This window comes from Camelus ferus, chromosome 3 (assembly GCF_009834535.1).
Source record: "Camelus ferus isolate YT-003-E chromosome 3, BCGSAC_Cfer_1.0, whole genome shotgun sequence".
Taxonomy (NCBI): domain Eukaryota; kingdom Metazoa; phylum Chordata; class Mammalia; order Artiodactyla; family Camelidae; genus Camelus; species Camelus ferus.
The window spans coordinates 106,224,023-106,244,365 of NC_045698.1; the positions used below are offsets into that span (position 1 = coordinate 106,224,023).

Below are 20,343 nucleotides of genomic sequence, written 5' to 3' on the forward strand. Positions count from 1 at the left end.
AGCAGCCTCCTGCAGGCCCAGGGCCACAGTGCCCTTCTGGCTGCAGGACTGTGTACTGAGTGGTGGGAGCCAGCCTCAGCTGCACCTTCCCTCCCAGAAGTCTTGGACCTGGGGGCTGCTCCAAGGGGGCCTGGGTGCTAACATTTAACAAGAGGCAGAGCTGGGATTCAAACCTGGTTCTCTCTGCTACAGCCCATTAGCTAGAGGTTGACATGATGCTGAGAGGATGCTGGCAGGTGAGGGGGTGGAAGGGGGAGGGGAAAGTTGAGCCGTGTCTGACTGTGAACAGAAGAGCGAGACCAGACCCACAGAGGGCTGGAGAAGGGAGGGAGACAGACAGAGCCCTAAGTTGGTAGAGTTATGCAGAGGTAGGTTTGTGCAAAAGGCTGGAGTTAAATCCCCCTCAGGTGTGCACAGAGCTTTATCCTATAAAAATCATTTCTGCATCTCATTTGTTCAGCAGTGACTCTGCAAAGCAGGTATAATCATCCCTGGTTTACTGATAAGGACGTTGAGACTCAGAGAAGTGACTTACTAAAGGTAGCTCGAAGAGCTGCATGTGGGAAGGAAAAACACTGCACCTATGGTTCGATTTGGTAAAGGAGGGCTGCCTAGGGGAGGGCAGGCAGGCTGAATGAATATGGGAGTGAGAGGCAGGAGCGGAGAGCTGGGCAAATTACCTTGGTAAATCACAAAAACCTTTCTGAGCCTCAGTTTCCTCACCTGTAAAATGGATCTAACAGTACTTCCAGTTCACAGCTTGCAAAGATAAAATAAAACATAAGAAAATAATGATAATAATGCCTGGAACTTAAGAAGTGCTCAGTAAACAGCAACCTAAATAATGAAAGTGAAGGGCGCCGGCCGCTGACAAGTTTGCCCACGGTGGTCACCGGCCACGACGCAGGGATTCCCAGCACCTTCTTCCGCAGACGTGAGCGAGCCTGAGAGCGGGAGAGAGCTGGCAGGCCTGGGGGAGCCCGAGGGGCCGAGAGAGAGGGCTCATCTGTCCCAGAGCCGGTGGCCAGGACGCCCCCCAGGGAGAAGCAGCGGCGCCGCCTTCCCGGCCGGGACCCGTAGGGGCCGGGCTCTGCGAGCGCTCTGCTCCCTCCGCTGCCGACCGCGCTCGGCGCGCGCGGACTGCAGCGTGCTGGGGCCGTCATTATCATTCCTCCGGCATTTTTTTCTCCCGGCTTATTTATTTTTCTGTGAGGAAGGAATGCGGGGAATTTACCACAGGGCGCTGGCCTTCGCTTTCTGCATTGCGGCGGCCTCGTCTGTGAGAGGGAAGCGGCAGAGACAGATGGCTGCGGAGGCGGCGGCGGAGGAGGGTCCCGGCTGAATCTGTGGCCCCGGCGGCGGGGCGGTTATGTAATCCACCCGGAGGCCCACGGTGCCGATACCTCGGTGCTTCGGGGCTCTGGGCACGAGCCTTGCCATGTACACAGATCCTATGGAACTCTATCTGGACCAGCCCATTCACCTACAGCCTCTGGGCAAACCCACAGGGTGGGCGTGTTCCTCAGTCTTTCTCTCCAGCTGTCTTGATGGGGCTGTGAGTGGAGTTCGGGGTAAGGAAAGAGGGTGAGGATAGCTTTCAACCTTCCAGGCCCCTCTGGGCTGTCCTGTGGCTTGGAATTTACACATGTCCATCTTTCAAGACCTAGGGCACATGCCATCTCCTCCAGGAAGCCTTCCCAGATTGTTTCATCCTGATTCAGTGCTCTTAGACTCTATATTTTTCCTGGCACTCAGTGGAATATTCTGCCTCTTAGATCTAACGCTGCCATTTGAGATTTCATCTTCTTCACCCACAGGCTTGTTGCTCCCTCCCTCCTTCCTCTCCCGTATTTCCTCTAGGAACCAACCTCTAGATCTCTGATCTAGAATCTAGATGAGTCTCGGATCTAGAGAAATCTAGATTTCATCTCAGGGGATGAATGGTGGAGTAAAACGTGAAGGTGGATTTGGATTGTGGGAGTGCTCAACTTTCAGTCATTTATTTAGTCAACGCTTAGTGAACCTGTCCCAGGTGATAGCCTCTGCTGAGTCCAGGGCATTGAGAGAGGATGGGACCAGCCCTGGCCCCAGGCTGCCACAGGGCCAAAAGGAAGGGCTGTATCACTGTAGAGGGCCCAAAGTGTGTTAGGCCATGGGCTGGGGGCTGAGGACCCAAAGACAGACTGGGCCCAGCCCTGCCCCTGGCAGAGGCACAGATTAGGCAGAATTCTCTCTCTCCTGCCCTGGTGCACCACCTTTTTGTCTCCTGGATTAAATGTTTTCTCTGGAAGGGTAGGGTTTGGCATCATTTCTGTTCTTTCAAGGCTCTCAGGGCTGGGATGATGGAGACTGATGCAGCAGGAGAGCACTGGGGGCCTGAGGGGAGGGCAGGCCTGGCTTACCAGGGATGTACTGGGCGGTGGGAGGCTGGGCCTGAGCTTGGATCTCTGTGAACCAGCCCTTTCCAGTTTGCTGTGCACCTGGGGTGGAGCCTGCCTCTCTGTGGGTCACCATTTCCAAGTCCCTAAAAATCTAATTGTAGATTAATGTTTAGTCCAGTATAGTAGGTAGGAGGGAGGTGGTGGCTCCTGGCCCTTGGCAGAGGAGGACCCCACAGCAGGGTCCTCGTCAGCCAGCAGTGAGTAGTGGTCTGCAAGGATAGCTGCTACCCATGGCCCATGCCGACCTGGGGGCCCTTGTCTTAGGTTCCCCCCAACCCACCCATCCTGCCCTGCCTGATCCCGACCTCCTACCAGCAAGAAGATACTAGGAGTTGGACCAGTCTCAGCCTCCTTCCCCTTGGGCCTTGGTTCCTGAGCTTTCTCAACCCATTGTTTCCTACAAGCCCCTCTCTTGTTCCAAGGCCCCTGGGCCAGGTTGAGCAGGGGAGGAGCAGTCATCTAGGAGTCTGGATGGACTAATGAGAGCTTCCTGGAGGAAGTGGCATTTGGGCTGGGCCAAAGCAGTGGGTGGGGAAAGTGAGTGTGCTTTGTGGGCTGAGCTCTTCAGAAGGAGGGACCCAGGCTTGGGATCAGTAAGACTCCCAGTTCCAGCTCTGCTCTGCCTGTCCCTTGCTAGCTGTGAGAGCCAGGGTGAGTTTGCTAATGCTCTGGGTCTCATTTTCTTCATCTGTAAAACACAGGTAAGGGGGCCTCCCTTGATGAGCTTCGGTGAGGATTCGATGAGAAAATACATGCTAAACCCTTATCTTGGCAGCATCTGTCACTCCTCTTATGTTGGCTGTTATCATCCTCATGGACTTCATCATTGTTCTGCAAGCCCCGGGGAAGGTGTAGGGCATAAGGCAGGACACAGGAATGACGCATTTGAGGCTCCTGCCCCCAAGGTGCTTGCAATCTCTGGGGGGGATATAAGACCCAGACACTTATTGCTGCAGGGCAAGATGTTGGGAGGAGGCAGCATGGCCCACATGATGGGCCTTGGGCTGGGTGCTGGGCCACCCTGGGCTCGAATCCCAATTCTGCTCTGATTAGCTTTGCCACCTTGAGCAAGTCACTTTACCCCTCTGAGCCCATTTCTTCTCTAACATGGAGATGAGGGGACTGCTGGCCTTGTGGCTGCTGTAAATGAAACCAGGGCCTGGCATGTGGTGAGCACGCCCTGGAGGGAACCTCTTACTAAAATGAATAATATGCAACGTGGTGAGGTTATTAAGGGTGCAGATAAAACAGGGAGGCTTTCTGGAGGGGGTGGTGCCATTCAAGTTAGGTGGGAAGGCTGAGGGGGTTGAGCATGTAGAAAGGATAGGAAACAGAAGGGTTCCAGGTGGAGGGGTGTGTGCAAACCCCACAGCGAAGGCCAGAACTCACAGGGCAGGTGTGGGAACATGAGCCGTTGGACTCCCTCTGGCTGCTGAGGGTACAGAGAGCAGGTGAGCAAGCCTTCAGGCAGGCCCTGACGTCAGGGGCCCTGAATGCCAGGATGAGGAGTTGCCGCTTGATCCTCCGCGTCCTGGAGAGGCAGGAAAGAGGCATGACACCGGTGGAGCCAGGGTGGGGGCTGGGGGATGAATCTGGCAGCGTGGGGCGGGTAGATTGGCGGGGGAGAGACTTTGTGGCGGAGAGGCCATTTAAAAGGCTGTTGCAAAATCATTTTTCCTGATAAAGAGCTGGGCTGAGTCATCTGTGGAGGAGAGAAGTCACATCCAGCTCCTCCACGCTGCCGTCGATGTGGGATTTTCCTCTTTGTCAGCTAGTCGACTGGCTGCCTTCCCCGGAGGCTTTGGGAACCGAGGCCGGCTCAGCATCCGGGGGAAGCTGGGCTGCAGGGAGGACCCAGCCGGAGTGAGTAAGGTGAGCACCCAAAGGTGCCTTTGCGGTTTAGGGTGTGTGACTTGGGGCATTCGGCATCCCTCTTTGGTCTCAGTTCCCCTCTGGACATCAAGGGAGAGGCACGTGATGACTTCTGCCAGTTGGTTAGTGGCAGGGCTCCCCGCTTCCATTCCTATGCATCTTTTGTGTCTGGCAGTCCTTCCCACCTTAGTATGAATTATTCTCCTCCTGAGACGAGGCTTGGCAGTCTGCCGGGGCTCCATCAGGTTGCACTCACCAGGACTTTGGCATGGATGGAGAACTCCCTTGGGAATGGAGGCTGTGTCATTTCCTCCTTTCAACAGGGAGGATGTGGGGCAGGGGCTGGCAAGGTAGCCAGGCCATTACTCAGGCCCAGTTCATCTTCCTGCCCCAGCTGAGGCTGAGCTTGTGCAGCGGCCAGCCATTGGTTCCTTCCTGACCCCACCAGGGGGGCAGTTTACCCAGCCTGTTTACCTGTCCCGTTGCCAAGACTCCCAGGCAGCCACAATGGGCTGTTTCCAGCCAGTCTCTATTCCTACCTCTGGCTCCCCGTCCCTCTCCACCCTACCCGGGGCCTGGGCACTCCCACTGACGGCAGCCGTGTGAAGAAGCATTTCCTTGAATTCTCTCCCTGACCTGACCTTCTGCTCTGGCCTCCATTCCCCTGCCCCACCTCCTTTGGATCCTCAGTCCAAAAGGCCTGTGGCCGGCAGAACTGATTGCCTACAGAAATGATAGGGGTGGGAGAAAGGGCTTATCCCCATCAGAGCCTGACTTGAACTTGGGTCTCCTGACTCCAGTACTGTGCTCTTTCCACTCCACTGGTGTTTTAGTCCTAGGGGTCATTTCTGCCTTAGAAAGAATGCATTTATCAGCTCTTCTCCCGAGAGGCAGAAGGGAGAGAAGTGTGCAGAGGAGAGGGCACTGCTGGGGGTGCTGATCGCGAGCTGCAGAAACAGAGGACTCTGCAGACCCCCATCAGGGTGCCCCAGAGCATCTACTGGTGCACCTCCTTCTAGAGTCAGGGTCTGGAGGGCAGGGGAGTTAGGAAATGAGATTCAGCAACTGGACTTTGAGTTTTGAATCCCAGCTCTGCTATTTACAGGTTGTATGACCCCGGGCAGGTCTCTCTGAGCTCTGGTTTCATCTGTTAACTGGGAAAACAATCATACTTCTCTCTCGGGGTTGTTGGGAGGACTGAACAAGAAGATGGGTACAAAGCACATGCACAGCACTTTATACGGGGTCCCGGGCCACAGTGAGGGCTCCATAGTTCCAGCAGTCCTTGCCATCTTCATTCCAAAGGCTGAACTCAGGGCCTCTTGTCCCCCTTCCCAATTCAGGGATTCAGCCCTGTCAGACCAGCTCTTCCCTGTGCCTGCCCTCACCCCTTTCTCTCCTGAAGGCCTGTCTTCAGAGTTCCTCATCCATTGTCCAGAGTGGGTCTTTCAAGGGCCGGCACCCCAACTTGGCCCTGTAGAAGCTTAGAGAAGGGTTATGACTTGTCCGGGAACAGGCTGCAACCAGGCAGACCTGGGGGGGGGGGCAGGTCAGCAAAGGACCTCTTCCCTGTGGCCCTTGGCCATCTCTTGCGTTTCTGACGCTAGGGACCACAATCTTGGACCCTGGTGGCTAGGGCATCACTGGGGTGGCAGTTCCCTAGACAGGGGAATTTTGGATGGAGCTGCCTCCCTTGGTGCCCTGCACTGGGGAACTCTAGGGTGCCCATAGTTGGATCAGCCCCCCTTCTCTCAGCTTTGTTTGTGCAGGGTGGCAAAAATTTTCTGGATTGCTGGCTGGGTCTGGTCCAAGCCTCCTGCCGAATTCCTTTTCTGTGGAGTCACTGCGGGCTGGGATGGGGGGCGCGGGAGCTCCGTCAGAGGCACGGCTCTCTCCTGACCTGGCCCGTTCTGCTGCTTTCCTCTTGTCCCTAAACCCCAGGTCCTGGCCCACGGTCTCCTCTGAGATCCTTCCCCTCTCCAAAGCCTCCCAGACCAGCTTCTCCCTGAGGGCCCTTCATGCTCTGACATTTGAGCATTTTCTATCCCCACGTCCTTATAACCAGCCTGGGGAGGGGACTGAAGCAGAGAAGTAAGGAGAAAAACAGAAAAGAGCAAGGACTTTGGGAGCTCTGGAATACATCAACACTGAAGCCCTTTCTAGGAGCCTGGCACTGTGGGAACCTGCTAGCCAGACAGCTTGGTGCTCTCTGGAGTCATGAAGAGCCAGGGGGAGCTGCCCCACTGCTCTCCGGCTCTGTGACCTTGGACAGCTCACGCTGTTTCTGAGCCTTGGTTTTCTCACCACTAAAAAGTGACTAATAATTTGTGCTTCATAGAATTGTTGTGGGAATTAAACAAGATAGTATGTGTGAAGTGCGCGTCTGGGTATACAGTAAGAGCCTGATCGGTGTGAGCTACGATGGCTGCAGCTGCGTCGTAAGAAGCAGTGGCAGGTCTCGGGATGTGTGTCCTGACCACGCTCCATGGGGCTGTGACTTGTGGCTGAGTCTCTGCAGGGCTGTCAGATTGGAGAGAGAAAGCTCTTTACCTGGGGAGCACGGGGGGCAGAGCCGTGTCAAGAGGTGAAATGAACGTGAGGAGTGACTTTATAGCTGAGGAATGTTCATTAGTGGAAGACACCTCTTCCGGGTAGCGAGCTCCCTGTCAGTTGAGTGTGTAAACAGAGGCTAGTACCTCAGGGGCATGGCTGTAGGGGTGCAGGAATCGTGTAGGGAACTGGACCCGATGACAGCCACCCCTGAGATTCTGGTTCTGTGACTTGGGGCAATAATCCCAGCTTCCAGTAACTCTGGAATCCCCTGCTGTGTGACCTGAAGGGAGTCACATCCCCTCTCAGGACTGAGATCTGTGGAGTAAATCTCCTTTGCTAGAAGCAGCTCTAACCCCTCCCAGGAGCTGAGTGGGGTCACCAACTGTCAGCTTATCCCAAGGTAGCATGCGCCCTCTGCCCGTCTACTTGGGCCAGACGACAGTAATCTCTTTGGCATTCGTGACCTCAGCGTAGCCTCCCAACCCCAACGTCAATGCTTTTATCACCTTCTTCTCAGTTAAGGAAACTGGCTCCAAGAGGTGCAGTAACCTGCCAAGGTCATGCAGCTAGCAAATAGCAGAGCCTGGATTTGGGCCGGGAGGCCTGGTTTCTAAGCAGAGCAGAGGACATGGGCCGAGCATGAGCCAAGCCACCTCTCAGGGCCCTCCTATGTGGCTGGCTTCCCCCTACCTAAACTCCCTCCAGGGTAGCAGCCTGGCCCAACCCCCAGAGCCTTCGTCTTTTATAGATGGGGTGATCCAGGTAGGAGGGGAGTCCTACCAGGAGAAAGCAGGTGTCAGGGGTGCGTGGGGCAGGCTGTGTGCTGTCCCTGTTCTGGACAGGTGGGTGCAGGTGTTGGCGGGGGGGGGGGGTCACATTGTGATGGTAGGAGGGAAGTCGGAGGTAGAGGCCAGAGGCCTGTGGCTGCTGGGCCTGTTCCCAGTGAAGCTGCTTCTGTGTGGGCTCTCTGCTGACCCAAGTGTGAGCTCCACCCTGCGCCACTCTCTGGACCTCAGGCCCTTCATCTGTAAAATGGAGGTGGTAGTGAAAGGCCTCCTCTGTAAGGGCTCTTCCAGCTCCGAGAGTCCATGAATTCTGAGCCTCACTGGCAGGAGGCCTAGAAAAACTGTCCCTGGAGACCCACTCAGGATGTCATGGCCAGTGCTAATGAGGGCAAGGTAGGAGGGAAGGCAGGGTCAGATTCCTCAAGAACTAATTAGCTGCCCACAGTGAGGGTGGGGTGACAAAGCCACTGACTGAGCTGCCATCCCTGGCCACGGGCTGTCCCATCCATCTGTCCATCGGACCATTTGTTCCCGCATTCATTTCTTTATTCCTTATTCAATAAGCACAGATTGAACACTGACTGTGTACCAGCTGGGAACTGGGGATGTAATGAAAAATGGTTGCATGTAGTGAACGTACAGATTAATAGGGACCTAACCCCTGACCTCAGGCCTCAGACTCCAGCCCCAGACTGAACCCCAACTCCCACCGACTCTATCCCTGTATGTCCCAAAGGGATCTTTGGGACAAGCAGGCAGCTTGAGCACGGGCTGTGGACCCAGTGAGAACTTGTTATGACTCCAGCCTTGCCACCTTTTGCTGTGTGAACTTGGGTGAGTTTCTTACAAGTCTCTGGACCTCATTTTCTGCTTCTGTAAAATGGGCGAGTAATGCTTGTGTCCTAGTGTTCTTGTGAGGCTAAAATGAAGTAATGCAATGTTCTAGTAAAGTCACTGCTAAAATTAGCCCAACTTAGGACTTTTATAATATTTTAAATTTTTATTATTATTTTATAATACTAAAATATGAGAATTTGAAAAGATTGTTTAAATGAAAACGGGAAGAAATTCTGCAGGAACTTAGAAGAAACTAATAAGGGTTGTTATGTGACTTGTGGTACAGGGCACTCAGAGATGGAGGGACATTTTTCACTGTATACCTTTTGCTATTTTAAAATTTAAAAAAATATTTAGACCATGTGAATGTATTACCTATTCTAAAAAGAGGAAGTGTTAGTGTTAGTATTAACAAATGACTACACTATGAGTTTGAAGGTGTAAAAGGCCCTAAGATATGCACATAGAAACTGTCCTGGGGGTCCACTCATACATTCAGTTATGCTTCCTGATTGCCCACATTTTGCCTGGCACTATTCTAGGGGCCAGGGTTAGAGTAATGAACAAGTCAAGCAAAGTCATTGCCCCCTTAGAGCTTATGTTCTAGGTTGGGGAGACATAATAAACACGGAAATGTGTAAAGGAGATAATTCTGAATTGTGTTGAATGCTGTGAAGAAAATAAAACAAAGAGATGGGTTAGGTGAGGGTAGAGTTGATTATAGAGCAAGGTCCCTCTGGAGAGGCGTTATTCAAGTGAGTCCTGAGTGGTAAGAAGGAACCAACATGGAAGCCACTTGGGAAGAGATCATTCCAGTGCAAAGGCCTGGGGCAGAAGCAACTTGGCATTTTCAAGAAACAGAAAGCCAGCTGGGCAGAGTCCAGTGAGAGAGGAGAAGGGTGGTGGGAGATAAGTCTGGGATGTAGTGGGGCCTTGACTGCTAGGGTGAGGTGTTCCTGCTGGGTATGGTAAAAGGCCATGTCAATAACCTTTCGGGAGGAATCCAAACAAGGAAGGGATTGGTTAATATTGAAAAGGTAATCAGGGGAAGTATTACACAGGCTGTGGCATTTGAGTTGGGCCATGACGACTGGGTCAGGGATGTTTATGAGGAGAGGGGATTCTAGGAAATAGTGAGTAAAGATCAAATTCCAGGGGAAAAGGCCATCTGTAGGAGGAGCATGGGTGACTGTCTGTCTGTCTGCCTGTGTACCCTGTGGCTCTGCAGTTCCATTGCTAACTGGGCCTCTGTCCCTCCTGCAGCATTGGGCCGGAGCACCAGCCTCACCGAGAAGGATCTAAAAGAGGCCAAGGCGAGGAGCCAGCAGATCGCAGCCCAGCTGACCACCCCTCCCAGCTCCAACTCCCGCGGAGTCCAGCTCTTCAACAGGCGCCGGCAGAGGGTGAATGAGTTCACCTTGGAGAGCCACGGCCAGAGGGGACAGAAGCCCAGCCAGGAGTCCCTCCGAGTGACCCCTGCCAGCCCCACAGGCCATGCCCCAGGGCTCAGCCTGAGTGCCACCTCGGTCCCTAAGCCAGGCCCTCCGAGAAACCCCAACTGCCAGAGCTCTGATATAAGGGTCCCTGGTCACGGCATGGAAGGCTGCTCAGAGGAGGCCAGCTTGCTGCGGCACCTGGAGAAGATGGCCAGTGAGGAGGAAGAGGTACCACTGGTGGTTTATTTAAAGGAGAACGCTGCCCTGCTGACAGCCAATGGGCTCCACCTGTCCCAGAACCGAGAAGCCCAGGAGACCCCACCAACCCCACCAACCCCACCAACCCCGCCAACCCCGCCCCCGGAGGTCCACAGCCCAGCCACAGATGTCAACCAAAACCTCCCCTCATCCAGCACCACGCTCATCACTCCAGCTTCTAACAGCAACCACAACCTGCCAGCCACAGATATCAATCAGAACTTACCGGCAACTGTCACCCCGCAGAGCCTGCCACTTTCTAGTGTCCAACAGAATTCTTCAGAAGCACAACTCCCGCCTAATGGCACAGTGCCAGATTTCAAACCCAGCACCCTGTGTGCTGGTGGGCAGCCCCAGGAGCCAGCTGCAGAGGTGAGATCCAGCACCCTCGTAATTGATAAGGTATCAGCTCCACCTACCACCACCAGCGCCTTCTCCAGAGAAGTTACTCCCATCTCCAGCTCCGGGCCCCCAGCCCCAGATTTCATGTCCAGCTCCCTGCTCATCGATGTCCAGCTCGGCGCCCCAGTGGTGTCAGCAGAACAAGGGATGTCCGGGCAGGCAGCCACAACCATGCCCACCAAGCTGTACAGCGAGGTCCACCTCACGCTGGCCAAGCCCCCATCCGTGGTCAACAGGACAGCCAGGCCCTTTGGGATCCAGGCTTCAGGGAGCACCAGCCAGATGGAGCGGAGCCCCATGATAGAGAGACGACATCTTGGGGAGAAGGCCCTGGCTCCCCAGCACCCCAGCATGGCAGACCGGAGTCCTCAGCCACAGAGACATGTAATGTCCCACAGCCCCATGCTGGAGAGGAGGCCCATGGCACAGCGAAGCCCCGCCTTGGAGAGACGCCCCTTGGGAGCCTTCACCCCGCCCCCTACCTATGCTGAGACCTTGTCCACGGCCCCCCTGGCTTCCCGGGTTAGGTCTCCCCCCTCTTACTCTGCCCTGTACCCCTGCTCTGACCCCAAGCCTTCTCATCTAAAGGGCCAGGCGGTTCCTGCCAGCAAGACAGGCATTTTGGAGGAGTCAATGGCCCGCAGGGGCAGCCGGAAATCCATGTTCACCTTTGTGGAGAAGCCCAAGGTGACCCCGAATCCAGACCTGCTGGATCTGGTCCAGACAGCTGATGAGAAGAGGAGGCAGAGAGACCAGGGGGAGGCGGGCGTGGAGGAGGAGCCCTTCGCGCTGGGGGCCGAAGCCTCCAACTTCCAGCAGGAACCCACAGCCCGGGACAGGGCCAGCCCCGCGGGTGCCGAGGAGACTCTCCCCGAGTGGGCCTCGTGCCTCAAGTCGCCGCGCATCCAGGCCAAGCCGAAGCCCAAACCCAACCAGAACCTCTCCGAGGCCTCCGGGAAGGGGGCTGAGCTCTACGCCCGCCGCCAGTCCCGGATGGAGAAGTACGTCATCGAGTCTTCGGGCCACACGGAACTGGCTCGCTGCCCTTCACCCACTATGTCCCTGCCTTCATCCTGGAAGTACTCCACGAATGCGCCTGGTGGCTTCCGAGTGGCATCCCGAAGCCCAGCTCGGACCCCGCCTGCCTCCTTCTACCATGGCTACCTGCCTGAGAACGGGGTCCTGCGCCCAGAGCCCACCAAGCAGCCACCCTACCAGCTGCGGCCCTCGCTGTTCGTCCTCTCACCCATCAAGGAACCTGCCAAGGCCTCGCCTAGAGCTGCCTCGCCCAGAGCCGCCTCACCTGCCAAGCCGAGCTCCCTGGACCTGGCACCCAGCCTGCCCAAGGCGGCCTTCCCACCGTCTCCTGCCCTGCCTCGGCCCTCCCGCAACTCACCGGGCCTCTACACCTCCCCTGGCCAGGACGGCCTCCAGCCCACTACAGTGAGCCCTACCTACAGCAGTGATATCTCCCCCGTGTCTCCCTCCAGGGCCTGGTCTCCCCGAGCCAAGCAGGCCCCCAGGCCCTCCTTCTCCACCCGTAATGCCGGGATCGAGGCTCAGGTGTGGAAGCCTTCCTTCTGCTTCAAGTAACGGACCCCACGGGGATCCCGCTGCCTGTCAGGGCCCCCCTGTCAGTGGGCTGGATGGAGAGCTGATATGGCAGGAGGTGGCACAGGGCTGAGAGTCAGGAGTATGTGGACTCAGGGCTCAAGGGCTGATGCTGCCAGCGGCTAGCTTTGTGATCTTGGGCAGGCCACCTCTCCTCTCTGAGCTGCAGCTGCCCCTTCCCTACCACAAGGTGGCTGGACTCCATGTCTGAAGGATCTGAAGCCTGCTGCTGGGTGGGGAGGAGGGTCACTGAGAGAAAGCTCCCTTGGAAGGCCCTAACGAGGCTGGGGGACTTCCCTTGGCCTTTGTGAGCAGTAGGGATGCCAGCGTCTTGCTGGGTAAAGGCCTACAAGGGAACTAACAGGGGCTTCTGGAACAAACAGAGCCTGCCCGTGCCTGTGGAACCAGCCAGCCAAGGGCCTGCCTCCTCAGCCGCCCCGGTGGGCCTGCCCTCATTGTGGCCCCAGCTCTGGCATCTTTCTGCCTGTTGCTGGATTCTCACCTCCACAAGTCTATCTCTTCCACCTCTGCCTTCTGGACACTGTTTCTTTTCTGCTGCTTCAGAGACCTTTGCCTTGGCCTTCATATTTTCTTCTCTCCTGGGTTCTGCTGGATGAGGACTTAGCCCACCACTGCTGTCTGATGCTTTTCTTCCTGCCCCTCTGCTCAGCTGCCTCTGTGCCCTCTCCAAACATCTGGCTCCGCTTTCTAGACAGCTAATGCAGTTTATCCCAGACCTCAGTCCTGATTCCACCTGGCTTGCCCTCACTGTTCTGGGGTGTGGGAGGCCCCAGGGGATCCCTGAGAGAGAGCCCTGTAAAAGGATGTGCAGTGGTGGATGTACAGCTAGAAGAGAGCCGCTAGTGATGTATCCATTGGCTGTTTTGGCTTAACCTCAGCCAAGATCTGCACGACTGAAAGCAGCCATCTCCATGCAGTAGTAGAGGCCACAGGGGGAGAGGCGGGAGAGGCAGACTCTGGTCCCATCTCAGCCTCCCACTTGCTGTGTGACTTTGGCCAAGTCACTTTCCCTTTCTGGGCCTATTTTCTCAATGGGGGCCCTCCTAGCTGTGAGAATCTGTGAGAATGGAGAGGATAGGCTGGTGCTTTGGGAGAAAGGCCTTGTAAGTGGTAAGACAGCCCCCCTGGGAAGAGAGGGGAAGGAACGGTCCTAGTTGCTGTAGGACAGATGGGGAGAAGATGTCTGCAAGGGTATCCTGGGGAGGGTGTGGCTGGAATAAGCTGCTGCAGGAGGCCTGGGATCAGAAGTTTAGGTTGGGATGGCTCAGGCTCAGGACTGCCTGGAGACAACGGGAGCACAGCAAGGGCGGGGCGGGAGCACAGCAGCTAGGGACGGGACCTAGGAGACCTTATAGTTTTGAGGGAAAGGCTGGGACTTATGAGATCTAGATTCTAAAACATGGTCTCCATGTGTATCCTTGTGTCTCAGTTTCCCTATTCACGCTGTGAGGGTTTTGAGTCAGGTAGTCTGAGATCCTCACCACCTCTGAACCTTTGATGTGCTGCAGCCCCCTCCACCAAAACCAGGCTTTGTGGGGGGATGAGAGAATATAGACGCAAGAGGCAGAATTCAGATGGAAGCTTCCCAAGACCGGGGGCCGAGCACCACCCACTTTCCCTTTCCCAGCCCTATTTCTGGGCTCCCCGAGGAGGTGAGGGGTGGTGGAGGCGGTGCCCATGCTGGGCTGAGCCTGCAGTTTTCGTGAGCTCTCAGCTCGTCTCCATGGGAACAGGGGTGCCTTCCCAGTGAGTTCATTCTGCCCAGAACATGGGGGCATGCGTGGGGGAGTCATGAGTGAGCTCAGCTCCTTCATGCCAGGCCCCTCCCAGGACAGAGTGAAGCCCCTGTTCCGGACCCCTGCTCCCTTCGACCCCTGAGGGCCAGCAATGGAAGAGCCCACCCTTCATCCTGCAGCTCCTGCGGCCAGGCTAGCCAAGCTCTTCCCTCAACTTTGTTTTCTCTCCTGTTCTCAATACACTCTGCCTCAAATCTGTCTTGCTTCTTTCTTTCTTCTGCGTTCGCTGGCTGGTGGTCAGGGCCCTCTCCCTCCTCCCTGATTCTGGCCTGGGAAGTGGGGGGGGGGGGCTGCTCAGTTACTGCGTGTGAGCCTGTGGTACATCTCCGCGTGCTGCCTGCATCTGCTGAGTGTCTGGATCTGCCAAGGGTACAGCTGTGTGCTGGCTTGGAAGTGAGGGCTGCCCTCTCTCCTCCCCGGGTCAGCACTGAGGAACCAAGATCCTGTGGAAATTGCATTCTTCTGTTTTCCTTCAAAGTTTAGCCAAAAAGTCTGTAGATCATGGGGAAAACCCATGCCCCTTAAGGCCCAGCTTTATTTTAATTCCTTAAGAGTAGAATTTAAGGGCCTTTAGCCAGAGCATATACTCTTTCCGGTTTCCTCAGGTCACTGCCCCCCCCCGCAACCCTCCACCCCTATTATCTAAATCTGGCCACTTTCCACAGTCATCACCACCTGGCTCCTGAAAACAGAGTTTCTGCCCCTGGTGGAGAGGAACAAACTGCCATCAAGAGTCAGAAAAATGGGTTCTAGTCCCAGATCTGCACCTGACTCCTTGTATGACCTTAGACAACCCCTTCCACCTCTGGGCCTCAGTTTCCCCTTCCATGCAATGGGAGGATTACAGAGGCTGTCTGGGAGCTAGCTCTCTGTGCATTCTGATAGTTCCTGTCTGACTGTGCTCTGCTCTTACCCTCACCCCACACACATGCCCTGCTTTGGGGCTGGGGCTGGGTTAAGTGGGTGCTCCTTTCTGAATTTTCACCCACGTGCATTTCCAAGGAGTTCTGGTGTGTACAGTGCATTAAGGTCGTTGACCGAAAGTGAATAGTTCTGATTCCCTGCAGCCTTTTGGTATTATGCACCCAGCCGCCAACACACACACACACACACACACACACACACACACACACACGTCAGTACCCAGACATGGTGGATCTGATGAGGTCAGGCCCTGGCCCAGCTCCAAAGGATGAGGAGCTGCTCGCCACTGCCCCCACCATCCCAGCCTAGGGTTCTGAGAAGTAAATTCCTTCCACTTGCTGGCCGTAGCCTTCCCCTTGTGGCTACTAAAGGCAGAGACAGCCTTGAGAGATTTCAGACAGTTATCATAGCTCCTCCTGCCCCAGTCTGCTCTTCCACTGACTGAAAGCCCTGGTTCCTCTGCCTCAGTACTCGCTGATGGGCTTGGATCATAAACTCTTGGCTCCACTTCCCACAGACAGACTGACTGAAAGATCCCTGAGATGTCTCAGGGACAGCAGCTCCCAGTGTCTCTGGCTCATGTATGACAACTCTGACCCTGGGTGTAAAGGAGGGTAGAGCCCATGCTGAGCTTTAACTTTCCTACTTGATGATCGGGGCCTTGGATGTCCCCAGGAGATCCCTAACATTACCATCTCGTGAAAAATCTCCTGTTCATACATTCACACCACATTCCTCTTTAGGTTAAAGGGCTCTGTTTCTGAGTGTTATCATCTAATAGCTGCTGCATTGTTTGGAGAAAACATATATTTTGTTGCTTCCTTTTGATTGGGAGAAATTAGAGTCTGATTGGATGAGACGGTTCTGATTGGACAACTGGCTTGGCTATGGCTGGTTACTGATTGGATGAGAGAATGGAGCTTATGAATGGTTCTATATTTTGATTGGGTAGGAGACACCGAATGGACTCTGAGGGATGACTGCTGGTGAATTTGGATTGAAGACTGAGTGAATCGGCTTAATGCTGGAATCTGATTGGCTGAACAATGAACAACTGGATGGTTTAGCAGATACATGCTGGGCATGGATCTCCAAGCCTTGTACTTTCAAGCCAGTCCAAGCTGTTTAAGCCTGGTGTCCCTGCCTATGAGCAGCAGATAGTCTCTCTCACACAAACACACATATCCCGGTGGGGCAGAACGCACCGGATAGTTATTTACACCTCTGAACTTCATTTTCATCATTGTAAAATGAGTGTGAGAATGCAGGCTACCTCACCAGGTTGCTGTGAGGAGCTAGTGAGAGAGTAAGGATGAGAATGAACTTTGTAGGCTGGAAAGTCCCTAAGGAGGTAGGACGTAGGAAAGGTAGTGTATAGCAGAACAGTGCTTTATAACCTCAAAGTTCACCAGCTTGGCCTCACCCAGTCCACACTCCTCACCTCATGCTGGCAAGAAGTCCACTGAGGGGGTTGTGCTGCCTAGGGAGGAACCACCCAGCATTCCCTTTATGTTTCCATCTGTCAGTGGGAACTTCCTCCCTGTTCAAGGTATCCAAGGAACAATTAGGAGGTGACCATGGCAACCCAGCAGGGGATTGGGACTGAGAGGGCCTTTCCTCAAGTCCAACCTTAGTAATAATGACCAGTATTTTTGGTTTTAATTTTTTGAATAGATAACATAGCCATATAGTTCAAAACCTTAAACTTATTTTAAAAGTAATACCTTAACAGCTTTATTCCTACCCCTGTGGCTGTGTACCCTGCCCTGTTCACCCAATTTCCTAATAGGGAACCACTCTGGTTGCTTTCACATGTATCCTTCCAGTATGCCTTTCCCATAACTAACATCTGTTGCACCTTACTCTCTTCCAGGGAATCTTCTGATACAGTGATACTGTTTTACATGAGTTACCTCATTTACTCCTCACAACAGTCCTGTAGGGTATGTGCTGATGCTATACTCCCATTTCACAGAGGAGGAAACTAAAGCCCAGGGGCTTTGAGTTGCTTCTGTGGCTGAAGCAACTTGCCCAGGTTCATTTAGTAAGCAAAGTGGTTTATCTCCAAAGCGAGCGTTCTTAATCGCTAGTCAACCCCTCCCCATTAAGCACAGGGACAGGCGGCGTGGGCTGTTCCCAGCATCTGGGCTGAGAGTTGGGGCACCTGCGTTTTACTGCAGGCACTACCTGACTCTGGTCGCTGGCTTCTCGATTCTGCACAATGGACACAACAGACTAGGTCCCTTCTGAAAGCCCAGTATAGAGGAGCCCAGCACTAACGCCTGCCCCCACCCTCTCTGCTCTCTCCCCAGGACCGCCGGGAGAGCCTACCCACCTCCCCGCCCTGGACGCCAGGCACATCCCGGCCCCCCAGCAGCCTGGACGGCTGGGTGAGCCCGGGGCCGTGGGAGCCGGGCCGTGGGAGCAGCATGAGCAGCCCCCCGCCGCTACCGCCACCGCCACCTCCCATGTCCCCCTCGTGGAGCGAGCGCTCAGTATCCCCGCTGCGACCTGAGACAGAGGCGCGGCCCCCCAGCCGCCAGCTGCAGGCGCTCCTGGCGCGAAACATCATCAATGCGGCCCGGCGCAAGAGCGCCTCCCCGCGGCCGGCGGGCGCCGAGAGCCTGCGCCCGTTCTCCCCGCCTAGGGCTCCGCCGCCACCGCCGCCACCGCCGCCGCCGCGCATGCGCTCGCCGCAGCCCGTCCGCCCCGGTTTGGCCGCGGTGCCCGGGGCCACATTCGCTCCCATCCCGCGGAGCCCACTGCCCACCGGGCCCTCGCTCTGCACCAGTCCCCAGAGCCCGCTGCCCGTGCCGCCCAAGCCATTCCCCTACCGCCGCTCGCCCACGGACTCCGACGTGTCCCTTGATTCCGAGGACTCCGGGGCTAAGTCGCCCGGCATCCTCGGCTACAACATCTGTCCCCGCGGGTGGAATGGCAGCCTGAGGCTCAAGCGTGGCAGCCTCCCCACCGAGGCCTCCTGCACCACCTAAAGCCGTCCCTGCCCCCACCGCATCCCTGCCTAGGGAGGGCCAGGGGGAAAGAAGAATCAGGACTTGCAAGATCCCAGCACCGCATCCCCCAGGGGTCTGGCCTCTTTGATAAACCCAGAGATAAGGGGTCAGAGGATGAAAGCTCTGGGCTTGGGGTTAGGGTAGTGATCCAAGCTTGAGTTCTAGCCCTTGCTCAAGTCACTTGGGAAAGACCCTTCCTCTACTGCCCCTCAGCTTTCCCATCTGTTTAATGGAGCTTTGGCCAAGGCAATCTCCAAAGGCCTAAATTCCCCCTTCCATCAATACACGCACATGAATGCCTTGGAAGGGGTAGGGTGTTGTACATATGGACCCCCAGACTTGCTGCATTGAAAGATTCTATATCCCTCCCTCCCTGCCCTGCTCCTGTCTCTGGAGTCTGGCAAATGAGGGGTGTGTTCAGAAGATCCTATGCCTAAATTCCCTGTCCAGGCCCTGGCTTGACCATCCGCCTCCCTGGCACCAAGTCCTAGGCAAGAGCAGCTGTTTTCCATCCCTTCCCAGACAAGCTCTATTTTTACCATGGTGACCTTTAGAGAGGGTCTCCCGGGCCAGCTCAAGGTGCCCTGCTGTCCTCTCTGGGGAAAAGAGGCGGGAAGATTCCTCTTCTCAGATCCCTCTCACGCTTTTCTACACCCCAGCTCAGACTGCCCCGGGCATCTTATCTGCAGCCAGAGAAGAAAGCTGTAAGGCGACGATTTCCCCCTTATCCAGGACTTGGGCCTCCAGGAATTCTATAGGGTCCTCCAACCCATCTATCTCTTCTGGACACTTTCACGCCAGGCTTGGCTCAAAGTTTAGCTAGGGAGAGAAGAGTTAATGTGGAGCTAAATGCTACCCTCTGGCTTTACCCGATGTTCCTGAGTTTGAGGTTGCCCATTTGGAAGCAGGAAGGCAAGAGTTCCTGGTTATGGGAGGTATGCAAGCAGTGGCCAGGATGCATAGAGGAGATTCTAGTAGGGAATGGATTGGCTCAGATGACCTCTGAGGGCTCTTCCCATCCTGAAATGCAATCCATGGTATTAGGAAGTGAGGTAGAGTAGTGCTAGAGGACTGGCTGGGCAGACGAGCTTGCGTGGGTGAGCTGGCCTGTGTTTCTGGTTCCTTAGGAAGTAGCCCACTCTTCAGTTGCAGGCTCCAGCATCCATATCCTGCCCAGATGAGTGGGCACTGTTATGCCTCATCTGTTTCCCATCTAGCCTAGCCAGTGCCTGGTGCCCAGTGACCTTGGGGAGGCTGGATGCAGCCCCTGGCCTGTCCCTTAAGCCATAGTGACTCTGACTCCAATCCCCAGGAGGGATGCAGGTAGGCATGTGCCTCAGTCCTACAGTTCCCAGAGTTGGCTGGTGGTGCCCTCTAGAGGTTCAGAATATCAGCTTCAGGATACTAAGTGTCGGGGTGGGGGTGGGGGGCTGGAATTGGCTGACGATCAAAGGTTTGTTTATAGGTGAAAGGATACCAGGATGTTGCCAAAGGTGAGGGACAGAGTGTGATTTGAGGTTAGGGGTAGACTTACCCACACACCAGGGTGATAGCAAACCTGGAACCCCTAAGGGAGGCTAGGGCAAGCTGAGGTCACGATGGGAGAGACTCAGGGATGGGGTGGGTGGATGTTTTGGAATAAAGGGCTGATCCCGGAGGATTCCTAGGGCCTTAAGATTGGGAACACAGGCCCTGTTGGTAAGAAGATAAGAGAGTGCTCCAGCTTGGTCAATGATGAGTGATCACATTTACTGAAGTCTCCACTTGCTTTAGGGACCCTTGTAGCATGGGAGGCTGGGGCTAACGGCTTCTTTCAGAGAAAAGATACTATCAGGCCACTAGTTGAAACAGTGGCATAGAAAATCCACTTATACCTGCATTTTCCCCAAAACGCCAACAGGAGGCAGCCTTGGGAAGCTGAAGTTCTATCTGGCTGTTCTCCATCACTGCCTTTCTCCTCCAGTCCTTTCCTCTAATCCACTAGAGACTGCCTGTGCCCTGCCTCTTGCCTCCTGTAGAATTCAGCTCTGGCCTTTAATAAATGCTTCCTGCGTCCTTCTGCCTCCCGTGTCATTTCAGCTATGTCTAAAGCCCTGCCCCTTTCCCCAACCATGGAAGAGTCCATGGGACGCTGGGTGGCTGGGAGCTTGGGAAGTAGCAATCATGAGGAGAGATGGGGAACAACGAAAACACCCGGGCCATAGAAGTCCCTGGGTTGAAGTTCTGGTCCAGTCATCTACTAGCTGGGTGACCCTGGGTAAACCCACTCCTCCGGGCCTCAGCTTTCCTATCTGTGTAATGAATGAGCTGGGCGGCATGATGTCTCAAGGTGGTATTTCCCAGGCCTTGACCCCAGGGCACTGTCCCTGAAGTGGCCAGGTCCTAAGCTGCAT

At 55.2% G+C, this 20,343-nt stretch overlaps 1 protein-coding gene across 2 annotated transcripts in view; it reads left to right on the forward strand.

Annotated features, from left to right (window-relative positions):
* SYNPO (synaptopodin) overlaps window positions 1–20,005 on the forward strand; it is a 35,723-nt gene extending 15,718 nt beyond the window's left edge. The window contains exons 2-3 of one of the 2 annotated variants that reach the window (XM_032477117.1): window positions 9,752–12,147; window positions 17,249–20,005. In XM_032477117.1, coding sequence (XP_032333008.1) covers window positions 9,752–12,147; window positions 17,249–17,929 — 3,077 coding nt within the window. In that variant the 3' untranslated portion in view covers window positions 17,930–20,005. Of the gene's footprint in view, window positions 1–9,751; window positions 12,148–17,248 lie in introns of those variants that run through there. The other variant, XR_004318825.1, reaches the window with a different exon arrangement.
* The last annotated feature ends 338 nt before the right edge of the window (window positions 20,006–20,343 follow it).